The 12,140-nt window shown below is 44.6% G+C and overlaps 1 protein-coding gene across 2 annotated transcripts in view; it reads right to left on the reverse strand.

The window, feature by feature from the left end:
- gramd1a (GRAM domain containing 1A) overlaps positions 1-12,140 on the reverse strand; it is a 31,088-nt gene that overhangs the window by 8,415 nt on the left and 10,533 nt on the right. For both annotated transcript variants that reach the window (XM_084557987.1, XM_084557986.1), the window contains 11 exons: positions 10,131-10,151; positions 9,922-10,006; positions 8,778-8,881; positions 8,555-8,650; positions 8,248-8,328; positions 6,422-6,540; positions 4,972-5,290; positions 3,643-3,796; positions 2,432-2,578; positions 800-921; positions 58-200 (listed from right to left, as the gene is read on the reverse strand). In XM_084557987.1, coding sequence (XP_084414113.1) covers positions 58-200; positions 800-921; positions 2,432-2,578; positions 3,643-3,796; positions 4,972-5,290; positions 6,422-6,540; positions 8,248-8,328; positions 8,555-8,650; positions 8,778-8,881; positions 9,922-10,006; positions 10,131-10,151 — 1,391 coding nt within the window. The remainder of the gene's footprint in view (positions 1-57; positions 201-799; positions 922-2,431; positions 2,579-3,642; positions 3,797-4,971; positions 5,291-6,421; positions 6,541-8,247; positions 8,329-8,554; positions 8,651-8,777; positions 8,882-9,921; positions 10,007-10,130; positions 10,152-12,140) is intronic.

Consider the following 12,140-nt stretch of genomic DNA (forward strand, 5'->3'; position numbering starts at 1 on the left):
CCTTAAGTTCTCCCCGTATCCCTCCGTGTGTGTTTACATGCGGAGAACCACCCGTACCTGAGTCGGCTCTTGTGTTTGTTGATGGAGGTGAGGCAGTATCTGTGGACCGTGTAGAAGTAGTCCTGGTAGGGAATGCCTGAGGTGATGACCTCGGAGTCCACGACGAAGCACTCGCCCCGGGCGCTGCTTTTATGCAGCGTCTGTCAGCGGGGAGAAAAACAGGAGGAGGACAAAATTAACAACAAAACTAAACCGTTGAGAGCTAGTTCTGGTTTCACAGAGAAGATGAAATCAGTATCACAACTCGTACCATTCACCTGTGGTGACCTGAGCCACTTTGACCTGTTAGATTAATTAAATCTGATCTGAAGTTTAAAACGGTACCTGGAGATAAGTATCTTAAATTTACCTTTATCATGTTTATACTCAAAAGACAATGCTAAAATAAACTGGATTTGGTTTTATAGTCCCATGTTACCAGACTCTAGTCATGTGACCGTCAGGTGGACTCCGCCCACAGAAACCTAAACTCTCCACCGTTATTTAGAGCTGAACACTTGGAGGAAACGTCTTCTACAAACACAACACGTCCAGAGTTTGTTGCAGCTTGTTTTATCCCATGACCTGGACGACTGACAATCTGAACCTTTAATCCTGTTTGATGATTCTTGGCAGTGAAATCGACACTTGAACTTCCTCCTGGGCCCAATATGTGAGCCATAAAGATAAAACTGGACCGTACCGAGGACGTACTGCCTGTGGGCTAAATAATAAAACCCAGTGTTTGTCCCGGACTGACCTGCGTCTCCACCACTGGGGCGGTCTTGGGGCCGAGGGGGTTGTTGAGGGCGATGGTGTAGCTGAGCACACGGCTGGTGTTCCCACTGCTGCCGTCCTGCTGCCATTCACCCACCGATAAGTCTGAGAAAAGAGCCAAAGAGGTTTAGAGAGGGGAAGGACACCAGAGGCTGGACATTCATGAATGGACAGAGAGAGCACAAGCTCATTCATGACAAGAAAGAAATGCCCCAATTAGAGCGACACAATGTTCCCCCTCCAGTGGGCAGGGCCTCGAAAACCAGCCTCAAAACTTCACTTCTGTCTTTACTCAAGCAACAAAAAACACATTCACGCAAACAGGACTTCAAATAAGAGTCTCCTCAAATACAGAGATCTGGTACGATGAAAAGAGAAAGATGATTAAAAACTAGATGCTAACGCGGCGTAAACGACGAGCGTGGCGTCGTCCTCATTAGTGAGCTACAGCCTCGTCTGCTGGAGGCGGGGGCGACTACATTTGTGTTCATCAGCTGGGTCACTGTTTGCACCAATAACATGACGTTACAGTGACAAGACACCAATCAGCCATAAGATTATGAACACAGATTATCTGGCTGTCGTGGCTCTAGTCAGTGTGTTTGTGGATATATCAGACAGGAAGCTGGACATCCTGTTAATGAGGTAACGTTAGAAGTAACAGAGGAGAAGAAGAGGAACAACAGGAAGCTGATGAAGAATTAGTCCCAAACGGTCCGAGGACAAAGGAGAACCAGGGTCAGGGTCCTGGACCAAGGATCATTGGTTCTGACCCGTGTGGTTCTGGTTCTGAAAGGAGTCAGAACACTCAGAGGATCTCAGACCAGTCAGGGTCTCCATGCTGACCTCTGACCTCTGACCTCTGGTGGAAGCTCAGAACTGGACCACAGAGACCTGGAGGAAGGAGGTTCTGGTCTGATGGATCTAACCTGGTGGTCACATGACACCAGGGTGCATTATGGGTAGAAGAGGGTGGAGTCAGTGTGATGTTTGGTCCATGTTCTACTGGGAGACCTTGGGTTCTTCCATCCATGTTCCTTTGTCTTGTAGCTCCTCCCTCCACCCTCTCATGGAGACAGGACTCCCTGATGACCTCTTCCAGCAGGATGATGCTCCCTGGAACCAGATCTCAGTCCAGTCCAGCATCTGTGGGACGTCCTGGAAAAAAACTGATCCACGGAGGCTCCACCTCTCAACCTGAAGCAGGACTCAAAGGATCTGATGCTGACGTCACAGAACAGCTTCAGTCTAGAGGAGTCCAGGACCGGGTGGTCATAATGTTATGGCTGACTGTTGCACACTGAGAATAATAGAGCGTGATATCATCCACTGAGGCCCGCCTCGACAACTCACTGAGCGGCAGCGGCAACAAACAACAAACTGGGCCATAACCGCCTCCGTCTCAACAGGAAAAACTTGCTCTTTCTCTGTTGAGCAACAAGTCAAGTCAAGTTGTGGTTGGAGGTTGTTGAAATGAATTCCAACACAATTCAGGAACTTCACATCATCGGCTTCAAAGCAACAGAGAGAACTCTTCGCTGAGATCTTTCCATTATGGGTTTGACTCCCCCCAAATAAAAACAGGACCATGAATTAAAAGTTTATTTTGTCCTACCGGTGAAGTGTCTCTGGGAGAAGAGGTGCTGGATGAAGTGTGTGTCTGCAGAGAAGAGCAGGTCGTGCAGCTTGTCCACGCTCATGCGGACCACGGTGTTGATGTGTAGTCGGCCGCTGAGGTTAGTGCAGAACGACTCCACTTCACCTGGACGTCCAAAGAAAAGAGGGGATGGAGGGGGTGGGGGGGGGGGTTATCAGAGTTACTCCTAAATATTTATACAAGAGGTCAAACATTTATCTCTGAGGCAGTGACCTCCACCAGTACACAGTAAATGTTTGTGTCTTTGGAGACACAGCTGACTGAACGCTACCGTTCTGTTTAACTTATTCAAATCTTCTGGGAGACATTAAACCTCCAGGGAATCATATCATCACGTACCATGTAAATGTTTTGATTTGGTTCAGAACAGATTCAACCCAAAGAGAGACGCTGGAGTGAACCACACGCAACTCAGTGAACATACTTCATCCACGTCAGACGTTTTAAAATCTTCTCTTATCTTATCTCATCTATCTCTACCATAGTCTGTATAAAGATGGGCGGAGGAACAGCTCCTCTAACGTGAAGCCAAAGCAAGTAGAGCTCCCTATACTGATATACTGCTGGATGCAGCAGAGGTCATAAGCTCCATGTCCTTGTAACAGGTGGAGGTAGAGCAGAGCGTAGTATTAATGAAACTAAAACATGAGTGAGTCTGGAGGAAGTGTGGGCGGGGCATCAATATCACGGCTCCACGTGGCTCCGCCCTCAGACCGTACTGATCAGACTCTGGATCCAAACTCACAAGATGGCGCTGCCCGTATCCCCGGGAGAATAGAGTCAGTTTGACCAATGAGAGGAAGAGGAGACGTGGTGTCCATGTTTATATACAGACTATGCTCTGGACCTAAAGTTGTTAAGACTCTCACATGTTAAGATCTAATTTATTTTAGAGACGAAGCTCAGATTAGAGCTGAACCCTGGAAGCTTCATCCTCAGAGGAATGTAAAGGTAAATAAATGCTGGTTATTATATAGATAATTAGTCATTTAACTCCACACGGCTAATCTGCATGTGTTTGAACTCAGGGTGTGGTCAATTAATAATCAGGTCTGATGATGGTGAGAGCAGAACCGTCCAGTACTCTGAGCCCAGTTTTAAATTATAATGTGTAGACAGATTCATTTATACCTCACATCTCTCATCCCCTGGTCTGAAACAACACTCACTCTCTTCTTGTGTGTCCGAGGAGTTGCTGGGATCCGTGGGCAGCTCCTCGTCGTTGGTGATGTCCAATGAGGAGAGGTTTCCCAGACTGGTGGTTGGTGGAGGCAGCATGTGATTGGCCGACTCAGACAAGCTGTCGCCGCCCTCTTCCAGATTCTAGATGCGGAGGAGGTGGGGGAGGAAACACAACGGAGGACAGTTAGCGAGAGGTTTGTAGGGAAATCACCCCATTGTCATATGACTTGAGAGGAAAGAGGCTGATTTGATGCAGCCTGAGCCGACTAATCTGAAACCAGACTTAACGTGGTTTGGGAAGGTCTGACTGTTTCAGCTGAAAGGAAACAACTGCAGCATCTGTCCCAGAGCAGACTATCCCATCCTCATTTATATTACACATCATTCAGCTTCTCTGTTTGTTTGCTCTTCCTCTTGTTTAGAAATGTCAATCATTTCAGAGACTGCTCTTTATATTCTGCTTGAAACATGTCACACAAATCACAAATTATGAGAAATAATTTAAAAACATATCAAATATCCAGTTATGAGGTCGTGATGGCAACAAGAAGGTGTCGTTCATTTACATCATTTGAAGTGAGCAGGAAACAGTTGCAGCAATGAAAGTGTTGCTCTACCGCAACGATGAGGAAACAGAGTTTTATAGTTTGGCAATGTCATTTCTAAATGTGACGTTGGTTTCCCAACACATGTAGATAAGTCAGGCCACCATTACTAATTAGAGCTGTCACAGTAGACTCACGTATTAAACCTGATTATTTGCATGATAAACATAGTTAATGAGACATTGACGTGACTAAATCGCACATCTTTAAATCGGCTTTAGCAACGTGGGAGTGGACAAAACTCGCTGCTTGTGCAAATGCCAAAAGAAAACGACAAGCACTGTCCAGAATAATGTCGTCCAGGCGTCTCTGTTGTAATTTATCCAGCCGCTTGATCCGGTGGTAACTCAGAAACGCATCTAGCAGGAGTCTGAAGCTGAATCTGACGTTCAAAACACATCTTACCTCCTCTTAATTTCTGCTCTTTCTGCTGCAGGTCGTATTACTGCCACTCTACGGGGTTAAATTATTTACAGTGACCTCAGATTCTGCTCGCTTTCCACTGTGTTACTGCTTCTATGATCAGTTCTCCAAACTACAAATGTGTGGCGTTAAAAGGAACTAGCGCTAATTGTAACAGCCTTGATCACAACCAAAGAAGTGGCTCTACACCTCAGATCCACGTAGGTTGAATCTTAGTTTGTGTTGTAAACATATAACAGGCGCCTGTGCATATAGAAAGCAGAAATCAGGATTCTCAATGTCACTCACAAAGGAGGCAGCAGCAGAGGCCGGGGCAGAGGCAGAGGCAGAGGCGTTGGTCGGGGTGGTGGATGGCAGTGAGCCGTGGGAGCTGGGTGGGCTGGGTTCAAGGGGGTCAGAGCTGAGTCTGCGCCCCGACGAGGAAGGCACCTCTATGGGCTGACAGGAGGCGGCGGAGGAAGGCGGGGAGGATCCACAGAGGCTGGTGGTGGAGGAAGAACTGGCTGGACCGCAGGGCACCAGGGGAGGAGGGGAGCTGCCCGTGGAGGGAACCGACACCGAGCTGAGGTCCAGTAGATCGGTGACCGACACCGACTCGTCTCCTGGACTGGAGGACAGAGGGAGAGGACATGAGAAAGTCAGTGAACTGTCCTGGTTTTATTTAGTTAGAAACCACAGTTATATCATGGCTCCTCTGTCGTAATCCTGTTGGAAACACAAATCAGGTTTGTTAAGATAAACCATGATTATAGAAGCCATGTTATGCTTTTCATTGAGATCCCAAACTGATCAAGTATCTGTGGGATGATCCACAGAGGCCCCCCCCCACTAACAACAGGACACCCTCAGAAGGCCCATGTCCATTCTCTGATGAATCACCACAAGAGAGACCTGCACAATATTAGGAAGGTGGTCATAATGTTATGCCTGATCGGTGTATACACTCAGCTGCGTGTTCATACACTAGTGAAGACATTCTAATATAAATACTGCACTACGTCTAGTCTTCATGGAGGTTCTGGTATTCAGCATTTGTTTAAAATAACTGAGAGAGATGTTGATTCAACTGTGTTTTCATTTCAGAGGGGATCTGGACTGGAATGTATTCACTAGTGTACCTAATGAACTGGCAAGGGAGTGAACAAAGCCCAGAGTACACGCCACCAAGGACGTACGGTCTCTCACAGAAAACACTGCTCCTGAAAAGCCTGTGATGATTTGTCTGCAGCCCGACATTCTCTCTCTACGTCATCATGTAGAGACAGCGACACACCAAATGGACTTCAAACATCTGCCGGCAACGAAGGCCGACGGTGACGCTGCCTCACGTCTCCTGTGTTAGGAACAAAAAGCTTGAACGCACCACAAAGACTACAGCCAACCGCCGGCTGCTACTATCAGCTGAGAGGATGGAGAGCTAGGAAGAGCAGCAGCTGATTCATGCTCGATGGTCGTGTTGTTGTGTTTACTTTGGTCAAACTGCAGACAGAGGTCTAACTAGAGCCGACGGTGCAGAGAGGCCCAATGAGGTCCTAACAGAGGCCCACCGACGGGCCACTGGAGGCTCCAGCAACGTCCCAACGACGGCCCAACAATGGGTCAACAACTGCCCCCAAAAAACAACTTATTCTAACAGACCCCCAAAATAACATGAGCATAGCATGGAGTCATTACATCTCACCGACAGAAGAATGTGACCATTAACAGCGTACAGCGTTGTTCACTGATTAACACTCACAGCAGGCCGTTCATGTGTTCAGCGGTGGGCGAGACGTAGTCGTCGTCTTCACTGGTGAGGCCCAGCTCGGTGCCGTAACACTGGTGTACGATGTGCCACAGCTCTTTGGGCGACAGAGACTGTAAACATAAACACAACTCTTGATCAGGATCTAATTGACAGCACTGATCTGGAGACATCATGGATTATTGGATGTAGTAGCTCTTCACCTACAGTCTGAATGAACAGCTGGTGTGTAGACCAACGTATACTGAGGTGTGTTCACTAGTTTAGGGTTTTATTCAGTCCAGGGTATACGCAGGTATATGGAGTACACCCACTTCTAAAACCCCCTGATGCTGCCAGGGCCTTCACTGATTGACCGGGTTAACTTTAGGCACGAGGACTAATGAGACAGTCAGAGGCAGAGTAGGGCGGGGGACGCGTTGACCGCCTCTGGAACCTGATTGGACACCTCAGGTGCCTCCAGTTGATTGACGGGTCACTGCACGTCCCGTTGAAAGATGCGCGATTCGAATGAATTGTATGTGATTGAGAAACGCAGCGTCTTCCAAGTAATTTTGAGGTAAGTTTTAAAGTAATTTCAAAATAGATAGATAGATAGATAGAGTCTTTATTGTCCTATAAAGGATATTCTTCTTCACACATCAATTCATTCCATAAAAGAAAGAAAACTACTCGCAACATGACTATACATTTAGAGCAGAGATCTGATGCCAGTAGTTACAGTAGGCCACAGTTATGAAAGAATAATGTTATGTTAGCCTGGAGCTATGAAGGTATGTAGGTATGTGGGGGGGGGGGGGGTTCAGAAAGTGTATCATCAACCCAGTTCATAAGAATTTCATACTAGACTGTAACGTTAGATGAAACTGTGATAAATGCCCAGAGATTATATCAATGTCCTTGAAGCCCGTTTGTTCTTGTAAAGGTCTAAAAGTATAACGTTAGCCGAGTTACTTCACCTGACTGACTGAGCTACAGGCTGGTAGTTGATTTTAAAGTAAGTTAAAGTACAAGGATGGAGACAAATAGTTTAAGATTTGACCTAACATATACTGAGGTCTAACCAGGCTGTCTTATTTTGTGTAGGGACAGATAACAATGAAAAGGAAAATATTCCAGACTTGTTTGTAAAGAAGTCTCCAGCGTCACGTTTTTGTTCTGCTGGCTTCGGCCTAGTTACTGTGTTTTACAGACACACTGATACTCCCACTCAAACCAAAATGTCTTTCTTGGTTGTTGACTTTATTTAAATAAAGTGGTTAAACTTTACGCTTAATCTGTGTCTCTCCTTTTGTTGCCACGGATTACGAGCCAGGTCATGACAAAAGGTAAAACAGAGAGTATACCCACTTCTCCAGGGACGACTACACCACTGTTCTCAGCTGCATTAGATGACAATCAACAGGAAGAAGACTTAACGTGGTGGCTGGTAAGTAATAATATGACAGCTGCATCGTTACATGTTTACACCCACTTGGCCAGTTCATTAGGTACACTAGTGAACACAGTCTTATTTAAAATCCTCCTTCATGACTTAAAGTTCAGCTGATGTTGAACTAGTGTACCTAATGAAGTGGCAGGTTTCTCTACGTCCATGAGGACTTATAAGTTTAAGTCAAGGTTTGCAGCATAGCATCTGATGATTGTGTTTTTAAGACGAGGTTCAGTTCCCGCACTGAAACAAATGTCTATGTTCAAACCGGCAAATAACAGTAATTTAAAGCGTCTCCTGCTTCTCGACGCTGCTTTCTATTCTGAGATGTTAACTACCGGCAGCAGCAGCACTAACCACCAGGGAGTCTACGAGGAGGAGGCTGTACCTTGTCCAACAGAGCGTTCTGCCACAGACGGAAAATCATCATGAAGCTGCGATCCCTCGCTCCGAAAGACGTGAAGAAATGCTGAAAGGGAGAATGTAAATGAAACAGGAGGGAGGGAGGGAGGAGGGAGGGAGGGAGAAAAGAAGTGACAGTGGATTTAATGGATGCTTCCCGTCCATTTGCTTTGTCGGCTGGTGGAGATAAAGTAGAGTCAGCTCGTTTTTTTTACTGCTTCAACAAGCACAAAACAGACAGCGGCAGTAAAACCACTCTTTGAATATGTTAAGTAATGCGATCCGTCACCGACCTTCTCGTTGTCGGTGCTGATCTGGATGGCGTTCGGGATGAGCTTAGCCGTCTTCTCCTTGGTCATTGAGGTCACGTCTTTCAGCAGGATAGTGATCTGAGAGTTTATCGATGCGGAAACAAAGTCGTTAAAGAAGAAGAAGAGCGTCTGACCTGGCTGCTGGCGTTAACATTAACCTGGACGTTTGTGTTTGAGCTGCACACTGCGTTTGTTTGTGACTTACAGCGGTTTCCCAGCGGAAGATGTTACTGTAGAAACAGAGCCAATTCTCGGACAGGTAAAGACGCCCCTGGAGCAGGATGTCTTTCTGCAGAGCACACGAGTAGTCTGGGAAAATAAAAAAGGAGGTCGAGAGGTTGGTGTTCAAGTGTCTGTTTGGCTGATTGTGGTTTAATCCCCTTCACCCGTCACTGATCACAGGGTCTGTCTGAAAAAAATACTTATTTTAACTTATTTCTACTCCCAGAGTGTGGATTAAGAGGTAGAAAGAAATAAATAAATGTCACATGATGTGTTTAAGAAATAGAAAAAAGTCAAATGTGCACAGAAGAACGCTAAAGTTTGAGAATAAATTTAATACTGAAGCTACAAACAGAAATTTCAGAATGCTTATGGAAGGTTATTGAAAGAAAAAGAACGTTATTTACTGATTTACTCATTATACATTAAAAACTAAAACCTTTCTCTTGGGTCTCTGTACTTTTTGTTAAAGTACACAGACTGTGTAAGTTTGGTTTTAGACTCGATGATATGAAATAAATAAATAAGAGTTAATTAGATTTTCAATTTAAAAAAAAAAAAAAAAACGCTTAACAAGTAAATTTACATGTGGTGCTTTAATCTGAAAAAAAAATAAAAAATAAACCAGAAAGAGAAGGAAAGGAGAAACCAGTGGTTACTAGATTCATCTAAAACTAGAAGTTTTTGTACCTGGACCAGTGGTCACCATGGAGACTACTTCCTGGACCAGAGAGACCTGGACCAGTGGTCACCATGGAGACTACTTATTTATTCTATTTTTCTCGGTGTACATTTACACTTCTATTGTTTACCTTGTGTGTTAAGAAATTTGCAAGTACTACTGTTTACTGTAGTACTTTTTTGTGACAAATAAAAACCTATCTATCTACTTCCTGGACCAGTGGTCACCACGGAGACTACTTCCTGGACCAGTGGTCACCACGGAGACTACTTCCTGGACCAGTCAAGGACAATATCACTAGTTTTAAATCTCCTTAGTAGAAATAAATAATGCATATTAATTTTATCTTTTCATTTTAGACTAAAGAATAAGAGCTTGTTTTTGGATTTAAAGATAATAATCAAGCTCAAGGGCTTTCTCATTGGTCGGAGCTCTTATCACCCACCCACTATAAGTCGCTCTGTCTCTGGAAGCTTCTTAAAGAGTTTACGGAAATCCTCGTTCCGCTGTTTGTACGTGGGACTGAGAACCTGAGGGTGAGAACAGGAAAGAGAAAAGAGAACATGGTACTCTGCCTCACAGCCGACAGTTTGGTTTGGTTTCAACAGTTGAGAGGGACACTGAAGCACGTAAAATAAGGCGGCGTCTACTCACATTGTACCAGCTCTGCATTTTCTGTAAAGAAAAGAACAGCTGATTTAGTCGTCAAATCATTTAAAAATAAACATGTTCAACACTATCTAACTCTGTTTTATGCAACACTCACAGTTTCCATATGAAGCAGCCGTTCTTCAGCTCTATTTAAAAGGTATTTGTCATACGTGCTTATTCATTCGGTACGCTAGTAAATGCTTTCTAATCTGAATCCTACATCATGACTGAGCTAATGTTCAGCTGATGTTGAAACAGCGTCAGAAAGGTGGTGATTCAACTGGATGATTAATGTGGAGGTTTGAGGAGATGATCATATTTAGGAACCAGCCACAGGTCAACAGTTCTACAAAATGAAAAAACAGCTGAATCAACATCTGAGTTCTTAGAAACTAAAGCTGAACACCAGAACCTCCATGGAGACTAGATTTAGAGCAGGACTGTTCCCACTGAACTGTACCTAATGAACTGGCCAAATGAGTGTTTACGATAATTATCTGAACAACAGGTGAAGGCTTCAACAAAACAAGCAATGGTACATTTACAGAGTAAACATGTGAACATTTTATTCTGCTGACATAAAGTCAACACTGGAAAAACTGACACGGCTACAAGGAAACCTATCAGAGACACTAAACAAACATTCACTTATTATCTGGTGTGGAAGAACATGTCACTGATAATAACAATAATAATTATAATAAGAATAAGAATAAGAAGAATTCAGCTTGTTCCAACATCTGGATCATGTCTCCAAGTCAACCAGCAGCTGTTGATGGTTCTGATCCAGCGGTAGGTAGAGATCCATTAGAGACAGCAGCTGGTACAATATTCTACTGACCACATGATGGCGCTGATGATTTACAGACACACAAACTGAGATCAGATCTCAAGTGCTGGCTAGCATTTTAGAAGAAGAAGAAGAAGAAGAAGAGGTAGAGGAAGAAGAAGAAGACGAGCCAAAATCCTATGACTTAACATGTTTGCCGTGTGGGAGACAAAGACGACAAAGATAAAGACAAAGTTGTTTTAGGTCTGCTGAAAACCAAAACCAGGAAGTAGACAAAGAAGAAGAAGAAGTAGATCAAGAAGGCAATGAAGAAGAAGATGAAGAAAATGAAGGTCGTCCTCTGTTAGTCAGTCACTAGTGTAATGTGGATGTGTGGTGAGGTGGTAGTAGTTGATGATCTAAACAGAATCCATGGAGTCCACTCAGTCAAAGGCTGCACCCAAACAACAACAACAAACACTGAACGTTTAAAAGAAGAGAAAAGTTTCCTGGAGACAGCGTCAAGGAGAAACATCTTCCAGAGAGGGTTAGGGAGTTTATGGCAGCGTTGGATGACCAGAACATTTCTGGAGTAGAGAACACAAGGTACCAGCTACCCTCTCCACACTACATTAACTTTGACTGAAAGATTTATTGGACTGAATCCAGTCCACTCTAGGAGAAGACAAGGAAGACAAGGACAGACTTTAGGAAGACACAGGAGACCAACTCTAGGAGAAGACAAGGAAGACAAGGACAGACTTTAGGAAGACACAGGAGACCAACTCTAGGAGAAGACGAGGAAGACAAGGACAGACTTTAGGAAGCTACAGGAGACCAACTCTAGGAGAAGACAAGGAAGACAAGGACAGACTTTAGGAAGCTACAGGAGACCAACTCTAGGAGAAGACATGGAAGACAAGGACAGACTTTAGGAAGCTACAGGAGACCAACTCTAGGAGAAGACAAGGACAGACTTTAGGACGCTACAGGAGACCAACTCTAGGAGAAGACAAGGAAGACAAGGACAGACTTTAGAAAGACACAGGAGACCAACTCTAGGAGAAGACAAGGAAGACAAGGACAGACTTTAGGAAGACACAGGAGACCAACTCTAGGAGAAGACAAGGAAGACAAGGACAGACTTTAGGAAGACACAGGAGACCAACTCTAGGAAAAGACAAGGAAGACAAGGACAGACTTTAGGAAGACACAGGAGACCAACTCTAGGAGAAGACAAGGAA

The sequence above is a fragment of the Chelon labrosus genome (genome assembly GCF_963514085.1).
Source record: "Chelon labrosus genome assembly, chromosome: 12".
NCBI classification, from domain to species: domain Eukaryota; kingdom Metazoa; phylum Chordata; class Actinopteri; order Mugiliformes; family Mugilidae; genus Chelon; species Chelon labrosus.